Below are 18,038 nucleotides of genomic sequence, written 5' to 3'. Positions count from 1 at the left end.
AAAATTTAAAAAATTATGGTTTAAAAATAATCCAAAAATTTTTTAAATGAAATTGTGAAATTTAACTAACTATTTATTTAATTTCTTACATCATATTTTCTGATAACTGGCACAGCTAAGATCAGAACAAAAGAATCAGGTTTAGAATTATGGTCGATGAATATGAAAATATTAAATTTAGTTAAGCTGTAGGAGTGGGCAAAAAAATTGGTGCCAAAGTAGGTTTAGTATTAAAACAAAAAAAAAATTTTATTAATAAATAGTAAATGTAATTTACAAATATAGACACCCTTATTAATGATAATAATAATAATAATAAATAAAATGCGACAGTGTAAAATTACAATTAACATAAACCAGTGATGTGACATCAGAAGTGGTGTTGCAAAGTGCCTTATCTAATCAAGAAAAGTGACGGACAAGCATGGAAATTTGGGCCACGAAAAAGCGCACCCACCGAGTCGACCAGTGCCGCCTGTTTTTCGTTTGTCTGTATCTCGCTCTGTAGAGCCGTAGAGCCATAGACCGCAGTACAGCTACAGCTAAATTCGAAAATACGAACCGAACGAGTGTCTGAGTCTGAAGGGGAGTCGGTGCGAGCGAGACGGGGCGGCGGTGCGAGGGAGAGGGAGAGGCGAACAGACGGCGGCAACGGCGGTCGTTCCACATACGCGACGCCACTGTGTGTGCGACTGTATCTGAATCGGAATCAGAATCTGTATCTGCCTGAGTGCGAAGCAAACACAAACAACGCAAGAAACAAAAGAGCCCGCCTCGTTTGCGTGTAGGGTATGCGAATGGCAGTGGGACAATCTGGACCCGGTCTAATGATGAACCGCTCAACGGATTAACCAGATTTCAGATTTTAGATTCCTGATGCAGCACTCAGTGATATTTTCGCATCCGAAAAACATGATGTGACCATCTTTATATGGAATTTATTCTACTATCTTAAAGATAAGCAGTGTGGTTAGCATGGGCGGCCGCTGAAAGATACATACATAGTTGTAAGCTGGAAAACTACTGTTCGCACAAGTTAATGGAACTATAAAAGTTAAGCTGTATTAAAATTGAAATTTATAGGTTCACTAAAAGAACACTTAATCAATAGATAATAATGGCCATAATATTTTAATAGAAAATAGGCAAAGATGCTTAAACTGCTGTTTAAAGTTTACGACCATCTTAAACGAAAATAAATTAAAAAACTATAAATAAAAAATAGGTGTGAAATTATTTCTTTAGTTTTAAATGTTTTGGATAAAATCTACTTTAATTTTAGGAACTATTTACCCGAACCATTTAATTTGCTTGCTTTTGACATAATTAAAGTGTCATTTTTTGTGAATCTGCTTGGAAAGAACTGAACAAATTACAGTCCTTTGAAGTGACGAGTGTTTTCAAATAAAATTGCTTCCTTCCTTAACATTTGCATTTAAGTTTTAATTTTGGCTGAAAGGACTTTCTGTGTCACCCCTAAACATAATACCATTTTGTGGTAAACAAAATTATGGATATTGTTAATCAAGATAAATGGTAAAATGCAAATATTCTTTTCAAAGATTGTGCAACTGTATTCTCTGATGGGACAGGACATGTATTTTACAGATCGTTGACCTCAACGCAAAACAATTCGGGGTGCCTACAAACAAGGGGTTGCTTCGCAACACATAATATCTCGGCTATAACAAAATCCGGATAATTTTACAATATTATAAGATCCAGAAATGCACATTTTTCGCGTTGCTCGTTGGTCCCACCGTGCCAGTGGGTCGGTCGATTATTATGGTTGTTTGTCGTCTCATTTCAGCCGTGTGTCTGTGAAGCACACCGAGAGCCTGCCACCGCCATGAAGCCAACGGCCCGTCGGACGGCATCGCCGGGGTGGGGTGCTGGGTGGGCTGTGCCATGGCCTGGTGTTGGTTTCGATTCCGGGAGATGGATGCGGAGGTGGAGGTGAGGTGGAGGTGGAGGTGAGAGACCCAAGCGGGCTGCAGTCGGCGGACCGACGCTACTGGCGGCGGCTTTCGGTGGTGGCAATTGTCGGTCGGTCAGGAGTGGAGTGGAAGTGGATGTGGATAAAGGGGTCTCCTGCCGGTCGTGGCTCGTCGGCGGCCTGCAGGATGTTGAGGAGGGGAATACGCTTTCGGGAGGAGTATGCAAAAACGAACCAGCTAACGAGCCGAGCGAACTGGCGACGCTTCATCGAAATGGGGACGCATGAGGCGCACATTTGACAGGATGTGGATATAACGAGCCTGCCTGCGTATGTACTTGGGTGTGTCAGAGCTGTAGAGAGCAGTCCGATCGAAGAACGGATGCTCTACGGGGAGTAGACCCCGAAAAAGAGCTATCCTTAGGATATACAGAATATACCAAAATTTCTTAACCTACTTATTTTTACAATAAATATTTTGAAAACTTAAATAATTTTTTTTAGTATCATTTCAATTGTCTTGTCTCTATTTATTCTCACATATATTCAAAATTAATTAACCTCATTGGTTGACCTTATATCACAAAATAAATCATTTTTTAAATTCTTGAGATCCAAAATTAAATAGAAATGAAAGTAAACTGTATACAATTTTGTATAAAAAGAATAAATAAGTAAAATCATTAGGATAAATAAACTTTATATTTATACAGAGAATACTTAAGTACTTAATGATAAGTTGTCTAATACAAATAATAAAAGCACAAATATTTAGTAAATAGTTCGTGGTGGTTTACAAACAATAGAGAATGTTCCAAAACTTTAAATTTTAAATGTGTTCCTATTAAACAATAAATCCAGTAAGCTTAGCAAGATTTAAGAAAGTTGATCCTCAAGTATATGTAGTATATACCCCATGGAAACACATTCTTGATTTCTGCCACATTCTGCTGCAACTTTTCATCTTGGTAATGGCCTAAGAGTATTGGAGGCCGCGGTCCTTTTGTATGTACGAGGCACTCCGCTATGAGATCCTTGATGCCTGGGTGTTCCTCTTTCCTTAGACCCTGCCCACCCAGCTTAGGATGATTCCTGCTGCCAGGACGCGGACAGGCGACATGAGAATATGGACCCTGTCTTCGGGTCGCCTGCAAAACGTCTCACATTTATTCGGTATGTGTGCGGACTGTAGGGTCGAGTATTTTGTGCCTTTCATAAGAACTAAACTGCTTGAGTTGCCTTGAGTAAGTGAATGTTGCCAGCACACACACTCATGCATACATACGTATATCCTTGTGCAGACAATCAGGAGACTGAAGTGCTCACAGCAGGATGCAGGCAAACATTCCGGGCAGGGGCTACAGTATACAGCTTACAGTACAAGGAACATGGAATACGGTGCACTTGTTGTTGCCGCTCCTCATCGCTGCGTCGCTTTTCCCATCTACTCGAACCAATATGCTTGGCATATGGACTAAACGTACTTGGTTTATGCCTTAACGGTTATGTTTTATAGAGGGTCTTGCGCTTCGGGGGAAACTAACTTTTTGGCGCCACTTTTTGTAGGGGATCGTTTAGTAGTGATTAAAATGAGGCTAATGAAGTTATGAAGTTTCCCCTTTGCCCAAATTCATATAATAAGGTTTAAATGTCGTTAATTTTAATTGCAAGTTTAGTCAAGTCATCTTCTTGGAGAAGGTGTTTTAGTGTTATTGAAAACAAGTTTTATAAAGTTTTTAATATTTTAAGGCACTTTGTAGAATTGTAGAGAAGATACATATGTTAATCTTTTTTAGAAAATCCTTTAAAAACTCGTCATTTTTTGCCCTGGTAATCAAAAAAAAAATAAACCGATCGCTTATTAAACTAAAAGGTTGACCAAAATAAATACACAGTTTTTGTTGCTTTAAAGATAGATACTTATTTGTATCTTTAAACTTAGAACTTTCCTGTTCAATGGTGACTGCATTAGATTCAACGCCAACAGCAAATGCATTTTAGCAAAAAAAAATATTGTTTTGTTAGGTTTATTTATTTATTTGGGGGTTATTTGGATGGTTCTTAAGGGTGAGTGGGCAACCACATCATATTGGTTGGCAGATCCTTTGGAATAGGAGACTTTTAATCCCGTTTCTGCTCCTTTCTTCTTAATAAACAGGTGGTTATCGACGTACCATTTTCAGAATCAGAATACGATATGAATCGTTTTACCTATAACGCTATACGTTTTGGTTCTCTTTTGATTTCTGTTTCGGATTCTGGTTCCACCTCTCACGATGTTCGTTTCTCCCAAACAGCTGATGGTGCGACGATGCATGTGCGCCAAAAAGGGGGAAAAGGTGGTTGGGGTAGAACTGAGGGTTCGCTAAATAATACGAATGGCCCGGTGCCGTGTTTTTGTTGTTTTGCTGGTGTGTGTTTGCGTAGAGATTGCCGGCCGCTAGCAATAACAAGCGACAATTGGAGGGTAATGCGAATGCCCATGCCATACCCACATCCATACCCACACCCACACCCATACCCACACCCATACCCATACCCCATCGGCATCCACAACCACGGCCAAGTTCAGTATCTTCGGCACATTCCATGGCGCCTATTGTTGCACCACCAGCAGCAAGAAGCAGCAAGAAACAGCAAAACCAACAAGAGCAACAGGACAGAACTAACACTAACTCCTTTGTGACCCAATTTAAAGCGAGTCGCGAAAGTGCAACTATGTATAATGCCATGTGAGTGGGCGTACCACACAGTCCAAGTTGGTTTGTTTGCGCCTTTAATTGTACAAAGAAAGTAATACAATTTTATTTGTAATTTTATGGCTACCACTTTACTTTGAAATATTGACTGAACACGATCAAACCTTTTTTTTATTATTACATTTATAGGTATTCTAGAATGGTTAAGCTAGAATAAGCATTTCTTTATTTAAAAGTAGTAAAAGGATATAAAATCTCACACGTCAAGACAAAATTGGTCGTTAAATGTCCTTGGCCAGTTCAAAACCAACGGCACCTAGTATTTATGTATTCTTGAGGCAAAGCAAAAAAAAAATTGAACAAATTAATAACTTCATCCATTTATCTAGACCATTCACATTTAAGAATTACCAAAAACTAAAAATGTTTCTATGAAAAAAAAAAATATTGCAAGCAAATTTAATAACTGAAATTTATCATCCATTTGTTAATGAATTTATTTGTAGCGCAGATAGTGAAGGATGTTCCACTGTGTTTAAAACAGGGGAAGTCCCTCGGAAAGTACCACCTGCTGTGGGTGTGATGCCATCGATCTTACCGGTTGCCCACTCGAAGGTCGCCTGTGAAGTCGCTGCTGGAACCGCTTCCGATTTTGGGTAGGGTGTTCAAATGTTGCGAATAAACTGGCAAAGATAATAACCAAAAAACAACAATAGCCGTGCGTTTTGTTGTTGCTTGTCGTCCGGTTTCAGAGTCTCGGCTTTCTCTCTTCTTGAGAATTTATTGAGCAAACACAGCGAGTGTGTGTATGTATGCGTCATGCCAGATAAAAATGCCAAAATCGGCATAAAAAATATATGTCCTCAGTTAAACCATGGTTATCGTTAGCAGAGCATTTTTTTTTTAGGAATCATACAAACCGCATTACATTATGTCATATTTACACGCAGTCTACATGCGTGTATTTTACACCTTCAAACATTAAGAGAGCGTCTCTGCCGACTTCGGCAGAGGCAGAGGCTGAGGTTATTTCGCTCTCTTCTTTGCTTTTTGCGGTACAGTACAGTTTGCTTTTACTTTCTCCCGTTTCTGCTTCTCTGCTTTCTTCCGGCGGCACAGTGAACTCTCGCAAACTGAAACCAGTAAGGACAATAAGCCAAATACATTTTTAGGATGAAAATCTTGTTTATAAACAGAAAGATATTTTGATATGATGATCAATATTTCGATTTTACGAAGTACAAAAGTATGTAAAACCTTGTCCTTTTTTGAAAAAGTTATTTTAAATTTATATGTAAAAACGTTCAAAACAATTTTTTTATTATATTAACTGAACAACTATAGTTTTTGTAAGTTCTAAAAAAATTCCTTCTGTGAGTCCTTACCTGTGGTACCAGATAACTTAAAATTTAATCTTTGAGTTCTTGACAAAGTGAAAGTAAACATTTTTGTATCGAAATAATATACCCGTGTTAAGTTAAGCACAATTTTCTCTTCATTCAAACAATTTTTTTTAACTTTTATTTTGGATAAGGATTTTTTACAAAATGTTGGCTAAAATATTTTCGCCAAGAGAGAATGTTAAAATAACTTAAATTAAGGAAGTTCTTTCAAATTATTCAATCAAATAACTAGAATCGTATTCACAGATATGGTTTCGTTCAGTGCAAGACGTTATTATAGAAAGTCTGTCAAAAAGTATTTCTTCAAAATTAGAAAAGACATGTATGGCTCTTGCTCAGACAATATTTAGATTTCAACATAAAATAACTTGGGTCTGTCTTTTTCAACTGGTTTTTAGTTAAACATATCCACATCGTTAGGGTGACCATTAATCTTACGGCGCTCCATGGAGATCATATACTGGATTTTAGATTGTATTACCATTGCATTGGCTAAAGGCATGTTTCGAATTTGGGCAGCTACACTTAGCCCAAAGAAGGTGAATTCGTCTTCGCCCCGCAACCCAACTCCTAATCCAACTCCAGTTCCTCTAACAGGTGCCGATCCCACTCCCATTGCCAAAACCTCGCTTTTTTCAGAAAGGGAGCACGCTGTCGATAATGGAAGTGGCATCTGAACTGGGGCTGGAAGTGGGGCCGAATTGATCTCAACGATCTTGGCCAGTGACGGAGGCGGAGTTTGTGGGGTATCCATGGGCATGGGTGCTGGAAGAACGGTGAACAAGGAAGCAGGTGTAGAAACCGATGGCATCTCTGGAACAGATATTTCATCTGGATCCGGTTTGATCTCGGTCTGGATCTTAATGGGCTTTAGTCTAGTGAGGCGAATCTGTAGGCGTTTAAGATGAGGAGTGCTCCTGGTACCGAAGTCATTCTGGGAAAGGATTACAGAGAAGAAACCAAAACCAAAAACTTTACCAGGAGATCAAATGCATTGTACATAATTTAAAAGTTTTTTAATAAACATTTTCACACCCTTGCAGAGGGTATTATAATTTCAGTCAGAAGTTTGCAACGCAGTGAAGGAGACATTTCCGACCCTATACAGTATATATAGTCTTGATCAGCATTTCTAGGAGAGTCGATCTAGCCATGACCTTCTGTCCTTCTGTCCGTCCGTTTCCACGCAAACTAGTCACTCAGTTTTAAAGCTATCTGCATGAAACTTTTCCATTGCAGGAAGTACATAAGTCGGAACGAGCCGGATCGGAGGACTACAAGATATACATAGCTCCCATAGGAACAATCGGGAAAATAAATGAAACAAAATCGTTAAAATCCTAGAATCGTGAAGCTGCCGATCTTGATTATTAAAAAAAATATAAAAAAAAAACTAGATATACATATGTGCACTTGTGAAGACGAAGAAGCTAATAGATTAGATAGAAAGTTACAAGAAATCTTACCGTGTCTAAGAATTCAGCCAGAAATCCGTGCAGTGGAGCAAACCAAGGCGTCTTTGGTTGATATCCTGAAATGCTTCGGATCTTTTTTAGCTCCTGGTGGTACCCAGTGCGTAGGTTCTTGATCTTCATCTTGACTCCCTGGATGGTCAGACATGTTTCATACGGTTCAATATCGGCATTAATTCCCGCCTGAATTCGCCGATAGGCGGCGTTCCGAGCTCGCCGTAAGTAGGGCCGCTTGTTCCAGAGGCATGGCTCACGGCCGTAAAGCTCCACGAATTTGACAGTACGATCATCGGAAAATCGGTATGGGAGTGCAACCGAGGCTGGTGACGTCATGCTCATGCCCTGCTTAGAAACACGATCTCTTTTAAGAGGGCTTCCTATTTTCAAAAAAACCGCTCCAAATATAAGCCCCTCGTGAAAAAGAAAAAAAACTGCAGAAAGCAGAAACGGCAAAAAGCACGAACGATAACCTCTCCGAACAAATGCTGCTTCCCGAATGGCGTTTCTGCTTTTCTGCTTTCTGCTGTTTTGCTTTGCTCGCCCACATTTCCCAGCCCCTCTCTCTTTCTATCTCGCTTATTTGATGCTGTTCGTATGGGCTTATGTGTTTGCAAAATTGCTTTCAAGTCAGAGACAAAGCAGAAATAACCGTTGTTAAAAAATCGCTTTCAACCGACTGGTGTAGAAGAATTTTAAAAGCTATAAACCGACAATAAGTGTTTAAACCACGCATTTATTGTCCCTTAAATTAAACATAGACCAACAAAAACATTCTTAACTTAACTACTCTGCAGACAAGATTTTAAAACCCAAAGCCCCGAAACAACGCATGTAAACAACGATTTTTCAGAGAAAAACCGACAGAAAAATTTGCTGACGTTGTGCTTTGTTACTTTTTCGGCCCTGCTTGAGAGAACTATTGAAAGAGAGGGAAAGAGAATGAGCGCAGCGCAGGTCCGTCAGTTGTGGGAGGTGCCCAAAGACAAGGGCGTCTGCAAAGGGGAGCAGCCTCCCGAAAGATTTTGAGAAAGGAAAATCAGTCACAAAAATATTTTGACTTCCTGGAAATATTTTCTAGCCGCAATACTGTGCTAAAACTTTTTTAGACGAGATCCCGGTAATTCTTTATATTTTACTAATAACTAAATATCTTTACAGCCTACCCGATGAAAACATGCAGACGCCCCTGAACAAAATAAAGCTGAAGTTTGGTTTTGTTATCATACCATAAACAAAAAATGTATGCCTCTCTTTTCAGAACTTGAGGCGGAAGAATTGAAGAGAGATCGAACATAAATCGAACATTAACAGCAGCTGTTAATTAACAGTCATAATTTAGCTCGAGAGCTGTGTAATGATATTTCCCTTTATAAACTCCGAAACAGTTTTCCCCTTCATTTTTTCATTTTTTCTTTATGCACCGGAATGCAGTTTCTACCCTAGGTAGGCTCCATCATCATATGCCTGTTTGTCTTCCCTTTTGCTCGACCCTCCCTTCGGCGTGTCTTATCCTTGGCTATTGTGAACTTGCAACAGCGCGTGACATCGTTATCCCTTGTGCCCCCTGGAGGAAAAACTGCAGCGACCATCTAGGATCATGCCCTCTGTTCCCGTTTTGGGCATTTACAATTTGATTGTGGGAAATTGCCTGGCAGCATCTGCCGCCAAAATCTGTGCAAAATGTAACGGTTAAGCGGTGTTTTACCTATTGGGATTTCTCTAACGAACTCTATAACATAAATACAATTTATATATTAAAAAAACAATTGTATGTATCACAAAACGAATAACAACACATACAAACATATGTACAATTGTGGGAAATTGATTTAAATATTTATTTATTTATTTTATGGTCAGTTAAAAAAGTATATTTAAAATTAATATTAAAACTTAACTTTTTTCATTTGCCAAGGCAAACAATACTTCCTTTGCCCTTCGTTCATTTCAAACATTTGTATAGATATCATAGCACAGGTGAAAAGTTCGTCAAGCAAAGAAGAGAGATACTCCTACTATATTGAACAAAAGAAAAATAGTTTAGAAGTAAAAAATTTAATAACAAAAAGCTTGAAGTATTTAAGTTGCAAGAGATCTGAAATCTAACTAAAAAAAAATAATAAAAAAAAATTTTAAAACCTTATGTGGTAGCGTTATCTTAATTAAGTTAAGTAAGAATTAATCAAGTTACAACAATCTCAGTTCAAGGGTAAGTAAAAAAAAATGAATTTTTAAAACCTTATGTGGTAACGTTATCTTAATTAAAGATCATGTTTTGTTGTTCTCGCAAATTTATATGGCGTTCGCCGCATATAAATTTTGGCGCCATTTTTAAAAAGCGACCCTCGTTCTTTTTGTGGTATGTGTACCCTAGCTGTTTCATTGAGAGAGTTTCTCTTTGGTTTCCTTGCTAGTATGCGTAGCTAGAAGAAAATTGGATACTGCAAAATTGTTGCTGTCTCACAGAAATCAAAGAAAATTTCGCCTACAATTTGCTTTTTCATCTAGTTGGTCTATTATCGTACCAAACGCATTTTCCCTGCTTAGCGTTTTATTTGTTTTTACATGCCATTTATCGTTTTCCGTTTTGCTCGCCATCGCAAAAAGAGAGAGAAGGAGAGCGAGAGCGGGAGAAAGGCTCTCCATACCAAAGCAGCGCTGCCGACGTCGTCGCCTGTCGGCGTTTGCTGCTACCTACTCGCTTTCGTTCTGCCGACAAACGCGTTGTTCCGTACAGTTCTTTTCGAGCAACATACGAGCAAGGTTGGTTCCTCTCCAAGTTCCTGTTTTTAACACATTGTGCAAAATATTATAAAGTATTAAATACATAAAAATACTTATTCAGTGAACAGTTGTGTGAAGAGTGAAGTCTACTCGAAACGCAGTTAATTGCGTGAATTTTAGCAGTGAAAAATCAAGCAGTAGCGTGTCTGTACCCCACAGCAAAACCGAAGAGCAGAGAAAGCGTTGCCATTTTGGCTTTGACTTTTCTTCGCTCGCTGGTTTGCCTCGCCTCAAAATGGCCGCCGCCTTTGCAATTTAAAATTTTTTTTGCCCAAAACTCGAAGTTTACTGAAATTACTCATTAAACACCAAAAAATCGCGCGCATTTCTTTGCTTAACTATTTCCTATAAGATGCGTTTTTGTGCATTTGTTTTTACCCGACATTTAGCGTTTCTCTTTTAATTCGCCGGTTCGGCGAGAGAGGGAGAGTGACGATTGTGCTCTCTCACTCTCTGGTAGCGGGAGTACAGCTTGCTTTTAGCTATTTTTGTAATATTTAATTTGTTTGTTTCTTCGTTAGGTATTAGAAAATGGTGGTATTACTAAAACCTGGATTTAATAAAGTTTTGAAATAGGGAAACCAACTAAAAACTCGAAAACAATGATAACCGCAAAGCCACGCAACTCTCCCGCTCTCGCAAACATCTGCCGCCTTCATTTTTGCGCACCTCTGCCAACGACGACTGCGGCAGAGGCAGCGAAGTACGTGGAGAGCGGCGCCTTCTTTTTTGGCAGTCGACGCTGCCTCGTTCACTCTTCTTTGAAAATTAAACGACAAAGGTTGGTGAACGCAGGGCAAAAATATAAACTGGCTAAAAAACATATTTGTGAATTAATACAAGACATATAAAGTGATACACTGACTGCTTATTGCAACAAATAGTTCGTTTTGAAGTTGTATTAAAGAGAGCAAGTTTAAAGAGAGACATAACATGGTCAATTCGGATTAAACACGTTACATACCTAATGTAACAGAAACTCTAAAAATATTTGTATTCAAACAACAAAATAAGTGTTTTATTTAAAACCTAAACCTGTAACTGCCTTTTGCTTAGCATTTTTCACGTTTTTTCCTGCCTTTTGAGAGCGCGCCGCAGTCTGTACCAATATAAGGCAGTCAAGTCATCGCATACAGAAAAAGTGTGTTGCCATTTCGCTGTGTTTCACACTCGCCCTCGACATTAGTGCCTCTGTTAGCCAAATAGCATGCCCTATAGGCCCGCTAAATAGTTGCAGGTACAAGGTTCATACATATTTCTTCATAGAACGCCAATTAATTTCATATTAATTATTAAGTGGCGCGCGTTCAAGCAGATAGAAGAAGCAAGAGGCGCGAGAGAAAGAGCGCGCGCGCGCGCATTTTTTCAGTTTTTTGCGTTAACAGAGTGCTTCAGCAGCAGCAGCAGTAGTAGTATATCCATCTCGCTTGTGCCGCCATTGCTTTGCTCGGTGGTGGCTTGCCATCCCGGTCTACTGCTGCTGCTGTTGCGTTTGCCTTGCTTTGGTACAGGAACATGGCGCGCTGCTAAAAAGAAAATGTGCTGCCCATAACATTTTGAATTAAAGTTTTGGCTGAGGAGTACAGTACTACAGAGGAGTTATAGGTTACTAGTTAATAAATCTATATTTAAAGAAAAAAACGGTACACCTAAACCCCATAAACAACTTAATAAAATGTTTGAAAGAAGTTTAGGCTTTCGTTGTAAAATGTCTTTTTTTATTTGCAAGTAATTATATTTGACGAAGTGAAGTACTCCCAGGTTTTAGATATTATGAAATAGTTTTAATAAAGTGCAAAGTTGAAATCATAAGCACTAAATAAATAGTCTGACTTTTTTAAAATGGTCTTCGTTGTTCACATGATTCTTAGAAAAAAATATTTACCTAAACCCCTAATAATTTTCTTTATTTTTACTTGCAGCTCGAAGAATAAATACCTAGCTGTAACACTTGTTAAATAGTATCAACAAAAACAAACTAAAATGGCCGATAAACCAAAACGCCCACTCTCCGCCTACATGCTGTGGCTCAACAGTGCCCGCGAGTCGATCAAACGTGAGAATCCCGGCATCAAGGTCACCGAGGTGGCCAAGCGTGGTGGCGAATTATGGCGGGCAATGAAGGACAAGTCGGTAAGTAATACTGGCAATCTATAAACCCAAAAACTCCTACTTACTTTCTGGTTTTTCCATGTTGTTTAGGAGTGGGAGGCCAAGGCTGCCAAGGCCAAGGACGACTACGATCGGGCTGTCAAGGAGTTCGAGGCCAATGGCGGCGGCGGTGGTGCTGCCAACGGTGGAGCTAAAAAGCGCGCGAAACCAGTGAAAAAGGCGTCCAAGAAGAGCAAGAAGGATGAGTCCGACGAGGACGATGATGATGAGAGCGAGTAGACTGCTCATCATCCAATCCTCGATTATCCATCATCACCAAGTCACACACAAGAACACAAAAACACTGGTGGCAACACCACATCCAGCATCAACATCCACATCCACAAACCCCCTCAATATCATAGAAAGTCCAACGGGTCATTTTATTAACTACACCAACAAACAAGATCTGTTGATGTTGCACAAGAGAGAAGAACAAAAATACGCGAAAATAAGCAAAATTGTATTTATAAATATGAATTTAAGTTTATAATAGTCGTTTCTTTTATAATACGCATAAACAAAGAGGGACAGCCAACAGGAAAGGAAGTCGGAAAAGAGGATGTTCGTTAAGGTATTTTTTTTTTTCGTTTCTGGGGCGTTTCGTTAAAAAAAGCGTTACGTTTGAGAAGTTGAAGAGAAAATATATCTTGCATATAAATTTTGTAAAGTAAACGATAACATAATTCCATTAAAAATAAAAAAAGATACAAAAATGGCTAGTTGTTCTCTCGGTAGTTGGATGAAATCGATTCGATTCAGATCTGTAAATGTTATGATCGGGCTGGAGAAAGGGAAGAACAATCTTCACATACAAAATACACGAGAAACAAAACAAACAAAACACCGCAAATGAAACAAACGAAATATCGCTCAGGTCTTTTCGTCATTTTGCATTAAACATAAAGTTTAACGTCTTGTTAGCTAAAGATGTATAGCAGAAGAGGAAATCCGAAGGTAGATGAGACAGAAGCAGATGTAATTGCATTTAATCGGTAGTTTTAATTGATAACTATACGTATAATTTAATGAGAAACCAACAAATAAAATAAATACATTTTTTAAATGCGTTGAAAATCGAGCCTTTTTTTATTTGCTGGAAGAGGAATAACAAGACTTGGATTGGTTTTGGTACTTTAAACGTTTTATTTTAAATATGAATTCAATAGTTGATTCATGCTACCCTAAAATGATTTCTTTTGTTTCCGTTAGTTATGCAAAAATCAATGCAATGATTTCTGTGGGATTTAATGTACTATTATGTATATTTAACTATTTATCGTATGGGATATCGCATACAAATACCATTAGAGTTCTTGTCTTCACTTTGGGATTATCAAATGTTAACAGATCTACAACGGAAACAACCCTTTAAACAATATCTTTTCAATGCAATGGTTTGATGATTCATATTTGCGTTGGGGGTTGCTCAGGTGAAACACGTAGAGATTAAAGCTTAAATTTAGATACACGCTCCTTAAATGGTGCCAGATCTTACAAATTAAGTATGGGGGCCTTTGCTTTTGGTTTTCCACGGTGTACAAAACAGAACGGTGTTGCGCTTATTTATTATCGAGCTTAGACTACGAAGTTATGGCAAACAAAAAACAAAGTCTCTCTCAGAGCCCTTCCACAAAAGAAACAAATAAGTCAAGAAACGAAAGAAGCTGTTCCAAAAGGGTGTCCACAGGGAGGCGGTTGTCTTAGCACCCACCGAAGATCGCCAACCATCAGCCAACCAAACTAGTCCATCTAATTGCGATTCAGCCAGAATATTGTCTTGAGGACGAAGTAGGCGAGGCCCAGACAGTAGACGATCTTCTCGCGCTGCGTGCGCTGCTCGTTGTTGATCTCGATGTTCAGCACCCGGCGATTTAGCTTGGCCAGCTGGCGCCTCAGATACAGGATCTCCTCGTGGGGCGTCAGTTCGCCCATGGGCGTGCCCTCGCGTAGCGCCAGCATCGAGGCATCCAGGTTGTTGTGCTGCTGGTTCAACTGCGACCGCTTGCTGGCACTGCCCGTGGTCAACTAGAAGACGAGAAGAGTTTGTGGATTAGTGACTCATCAAAGGCCAGGTTTATTCGGGTTTTACCATCTCAGTGTTTGGTAAGGAAATATGGGGGAAATGGCAGATTTTGTAAACAAATATCTTCCCATTTAAACAGACTTCCCCTAAATATTTGTAAGATTCCGATTGACATTTACATACCCAATGGTTTAAAAATTCATGTAACAATAGTTTAGTTTCTAGAAACATTTATTTGAGTATAAAGCTATAAAATGAGGAATGTTAGATATGTTCAGTAGGTCAAAAAGCGTAGATTTCAAAATTTACAAATTTGTAATTTAAAAAAAAAATCTGGCAAAAATAAAAAAAATTTGCATTTTTGAAATGGTTTAAAGGAAACAGACCTGTATCGAATTTAAACAATGCAATATTTGTTTAATATTTTTATAGGACGATTTCAACAACAAATAAAATGAATCTTAGTTTTAGAAAATTGTTAGCTGTTAGCTGTATGGGTATCAATCAGGTGTAAAACAAAGAACAATTTTCTTTTCCTTGAAAAATGTCTGTTGTCAGATCAGTTTTCCGTGCAAACAAATAGAATTAAAATAAAATCCCCCAAAATCAAAATTTATGTATAGTCAACATTTTTTTTTTGGGTCCTAGCAATGACAACCAGCCCAAACTTTGCCGACGTGAATGATGGCGAACTGCCAAAGCTGGAGCCGATTATCAATGCCTTGAAGTGCGAGCAGACGGGTCACATCATGGAGGCAATCCTGCTCTACGAGGAGAGCATCTCCGAGATGTCCCAAATGGCCGAAGCAGAGCCGAGTCGCCGCCAGCTGTGTGGGAAATACTTGAGGAATGTACGAGGCGCGGGCCAAACAGCTGAGGGAGCAGGTGAAGGGTCACTTGCACACCAGCCGAATGTTGGACCACATCACCATCGAGCGGGGTGCCAGGGGCAGGAGCTACCAGCGGTTGTTTGGCCCGTATCTGGACGATGGCGTCCGGGAGGCCCATCTCAACGAGCCTCATCTCACGGAGCCACCTCACTTTAGGAATCTGATCAACTTCATTGAGGTGCTGGTCAAGAACTGTCGCTATCTGAAGTACATTCGCTTGACCACACAACCCGATGCGGTGGCGCCCACGAATCAGCTGCAAGTGCTACAGCAAATAAAGAACGACCTGGCCGGTGGCAACATCCAGATGAACTTCCAGATGGACGACAGCCTGCAGGATCGCAAGATTGTGCTCAGCTCGGGAGTGGTTATCAAGGTTGGCAGAGGCCTCCACTACTTTGAGCCCGTGGAGGGTTCTTACAGTCTGGGCCTCTGCGATTTCGATTTCCGCAAGTGCCTGGCCACCGAGGTGGACATCTGGAAGTGTCGGGCATTTGCCAAGCGTTTAAGGGACTCGGAGGAGGGCGATTACCAGGCCGCAAGGGAGGATCGACCGGAGCCACATGCCTACTCCAGCGATTAGCAAGGCTGAGAGCGAGATTTACCCACGGCCTGTTGAAATTAGGTCAGTCTTATCTGAGCATTACTACACATCAATAAAAGCAGCAGTTCGTTAATCTCTTAGCCGACTGAATGGGCGGCAACCGAAGACTGATCGCTACCTATTACCACTCACGGTTATTGCATTTCGTCATGACTTGTTTGTATAGCTGTGGTAGTAAGTATAGTACGAAAGAATCTGGTACGGTTTGTATTATTTTAATGGACCCAAAAACTAGTTCCCGTTTTATCCTCTGCGCGGTAAGATAAAAATGAGGTTTTAATCTGTGAAAATGTCTACAATTTTACGGTTTAAATCTTATATTTAGATTATACGAGAAAAAAGCCTTCAATAAGGTTAACAAAAAAATACTTTAAATTAATAACATAAAATATACTTATTATTAAAAAATATTTCCGATTTAAAATATATGTGGTAAGGAAGAATCTGGTATTTGCATGATTTTAATGGACGGTAATGGCGGTAAGGTAAAGTGATATTTTAATCTGTGAAAATGCCTACAATTTTACATTTTAAATCCTAATTTTAGCTTATAATAATGACGAGAAAAAAGCCTTTAATATAGTAAACAAAAAAATACTTTATATTAATAACATAAAATGTATTTATTATTAAAAACTTTCAAATTTAAATTTTTTAAACAAGTATAAAATCATATATTATTCAAAAGAGGTTCTAAATTTCTACCCGTCATTGTAACTCGCGTGTCTGTAATTCCGCTGCATAATATCTCACCTACCAGACGCATTTCATGAAGTGGGTACTATTTATATTCGATTTCAATTAAATTTAAACGCCAAGTTTTCTATTAATATTCGAAGCTTTTTGGTAATTGAAAATAGCAAAAAAAAAATTAATGGTAAAAAACATTTCTTTTATATGTATTTACGAAAAATGAAAATATAACCAAGTGGAATTAGCTTTCTAACCATTGTAAGTGGCATACCAAGTGCCTGCCGATAAGTTGTTCGTCGTATTTTTGCTCACCTGAGAGTCCGATTCCACGGAGTGGGTGTCATTGGCGTGAAATCCCATGCGGGCGGCTCCATTGGCGCGCACGTACTGCGTGGCCGAATGGCCCTCATCGTCGTCGGCGTCGTCGTCGAGATCGTGGCCATATAGGTGCTGCCCATTGGCCCGGATGGGCGAGCTCTCCTCGGAGGCCGAGGGAAAGTGGTGATCGGTGAGGGTGATGACGCGCGGTGGCGTCTGGACGCGCACCAGCCCCACCGAGGGATTCTTGGGCAGAATGGAGTTCTCCAGCTGGATTTCCCGGGGCGCTGAGCGCGTCTCCAGGTGCTGATTGTGGCCCAGGACCACAATTCGGTCCGGCACATTCATGTCAATCTTGTCGTGGTAGTTCCAGGAGCTGATCATTCCGTTCTGGTTGGACAGCAGCAGATCCTCGTCGGAATACTCGCCAGTGGCCTTAATCCGTTTGGGAACCCGCATCTTGTCGTTGATTTCGTGGGCGAACTTGGCCTCATTGTAGAGATCGTCGTCCAATCCATTGAACATGGGCGTCGGCGATTGCGGGGTCACCATGGCGATGTCCTGGGGATTCCTTAGATCTGATCCAATATATATTTTATTGGCTATTCCGCAGCGTTACTTTTGGTCTCTTCGTTGATTTGCAATTTTTTCAAGGAGGCGGCCGTGAGAGAGACGTTTTCATAACAAATTAATAACCAGAATTTTGTCAGCGCAACATTTTCATTCGCTTTGTATGTGTGTGTGTGTGGTGCGGTTAGTGTTTATCAAATGCTTTCTACTTACATTGCTCTCGACTGACAGGAAAATGTCCGGGAAATCCGTAATAATTTACAATTTTTCTCTTGCCTTTTGTTATGTGTGTGAAGAGCTTCGGGCCAGAATAGTGCTAAAAAATCCCAAACGTGACAGGCACTGTTCTGCTACTCGGTAGCGATGGCATTCTAGCCCTTTTTTAGCCAAAGTTATAATAAACAGTAGAGAATAAGAGCTCAACTATTAATATTGATTGGATTAAACAATTATTTCTGTACAATTTGTTTTTGTATTTTTCTAATTTGTGAT

The 18,038-nt window shown here is 39.6% G+C and overlaps 5 protein-coding genes across 7 annotated transcripts in view; 2 read left to right on the top strand and 3 right to left on the bottom strand.

The window, feature by feature from the left end:
* The window catches only part of LOC128256682 (aminopeptidase N), a 153,679-nt gene that overhangs the window by 122,225 nt on the left and 13,416 nt on the right, over positions 1-18,038 (bottom strand).
* LOC128256699 (uncharacterized) lies at positions 6,129-8,286 on the bottom strand. The gene is made up of 2 exons (XM_052987225.1): positions 7,505-8,286; positions 6,129-6,972 (listed from the first exon to the last, which is right to left on the bottom strand). Exons 1-2 carry the CDS (start codon positions 7,847-7,849, stop codon positions 6,433-6,435), a joined length of 885 nt encoding a protein of 294 aa, XP_052843185.1. The 5' UTR covers positions 7,850-8,286; the 3' UTR covers positions 6,129-6,432.
* On the top strand, positions 10,122-13,522 carry LOC128256714 (high mobility group protein D). 2 transcript variants are annotated; one of them, XM_052987245.1, is made up of 3 exons: positions 10,122-10,273; positions 12,217-12,427; positions 12,497-13,522. In XM_052987245.1, exons 2-3 carry the CDS (start codon positions 12,278-12,280, stop codon positions 12,683-12,685), a joined length of 339 nt encoding a protein of 112 aa, XP_052843205.1. In that variant the 5' UTR covers positions 10,122-10,273; positions 12,217-12,277; the 3' UTR covers positions 12,686-13,522. The 2 variants fall into 2 exon arrangements, with proteins under 2 accessions (XP_052843205.1, XP_052843206.1); XM_052987246.1 differs by lacking the exon at positions 10,122-10,273 and adding an exon at positions 11,051-11,075.
* LOC128256700 (transport and Golgi organization protein 11) lies at positions 13,572-17,908 on the bottom strand. 2 transcript variants are annotated; one of them, XM_052987226.1, is made up of 3 exons: positions 17,760-17,908; positions 16,971-17,604; positions 13,572-14,473 (listed from the first exon to the last, which is right to left on the bottom strand). In XM_052987226.1, the coding sequence occupies exons 2-3, from the start codon at positions 17,526-17,528 to the stop codon at positions 14,198-14,200; spliced, it is 834 nt and encodes a 277-aa protein (XP_052843186.1). In that variant the 5' UTR covers positions 17,529-17,604; positions 17,760-17,908; the 3' UTR covers positions 13,572-14,197. The 2 variants fall into 2 exon arrangements, with proteins under 2 accessions (XP_052843186.1, XP_052843187.1); XM_052987227.1 differs by lacking the exons at positions 16,971-17,604; positions 17,760-17,908 and adding an exon at positions 14,538-14,662.
* Positions 14,914-16,070, top strand: LOC128256702 (MIT domain-containing protein 1). The gene is given in 2 exon segments (XM_052987229.1): positions 14,914-15,319; positions 15,321-16,070. Coding segments are annotated over 2 exon segments (822 nt in total). The 5' UTR covers positions 14,914-15,121; the 3' UTR covers positions 15,945-16,070.

This window comes from Drosophila gunungcola (assembly GCF_025200985.1).
Source record: "Drosophila gunungcola strain Sukarami chromosome 2R unlocalized genomic scaffold, Dgunungcola_SK_2 000027F, whole genome shotgun sequence".
Taxonomy (NCBI): Eukaryota; Metazoa; Arthropoda; class Insecta; order Diptera; family Drosophilidae; genus Drosophila; species Drosophila gunungcola.
This window is presented reverse-complemented; position numbering and strand designations above follow the sequence as displayed.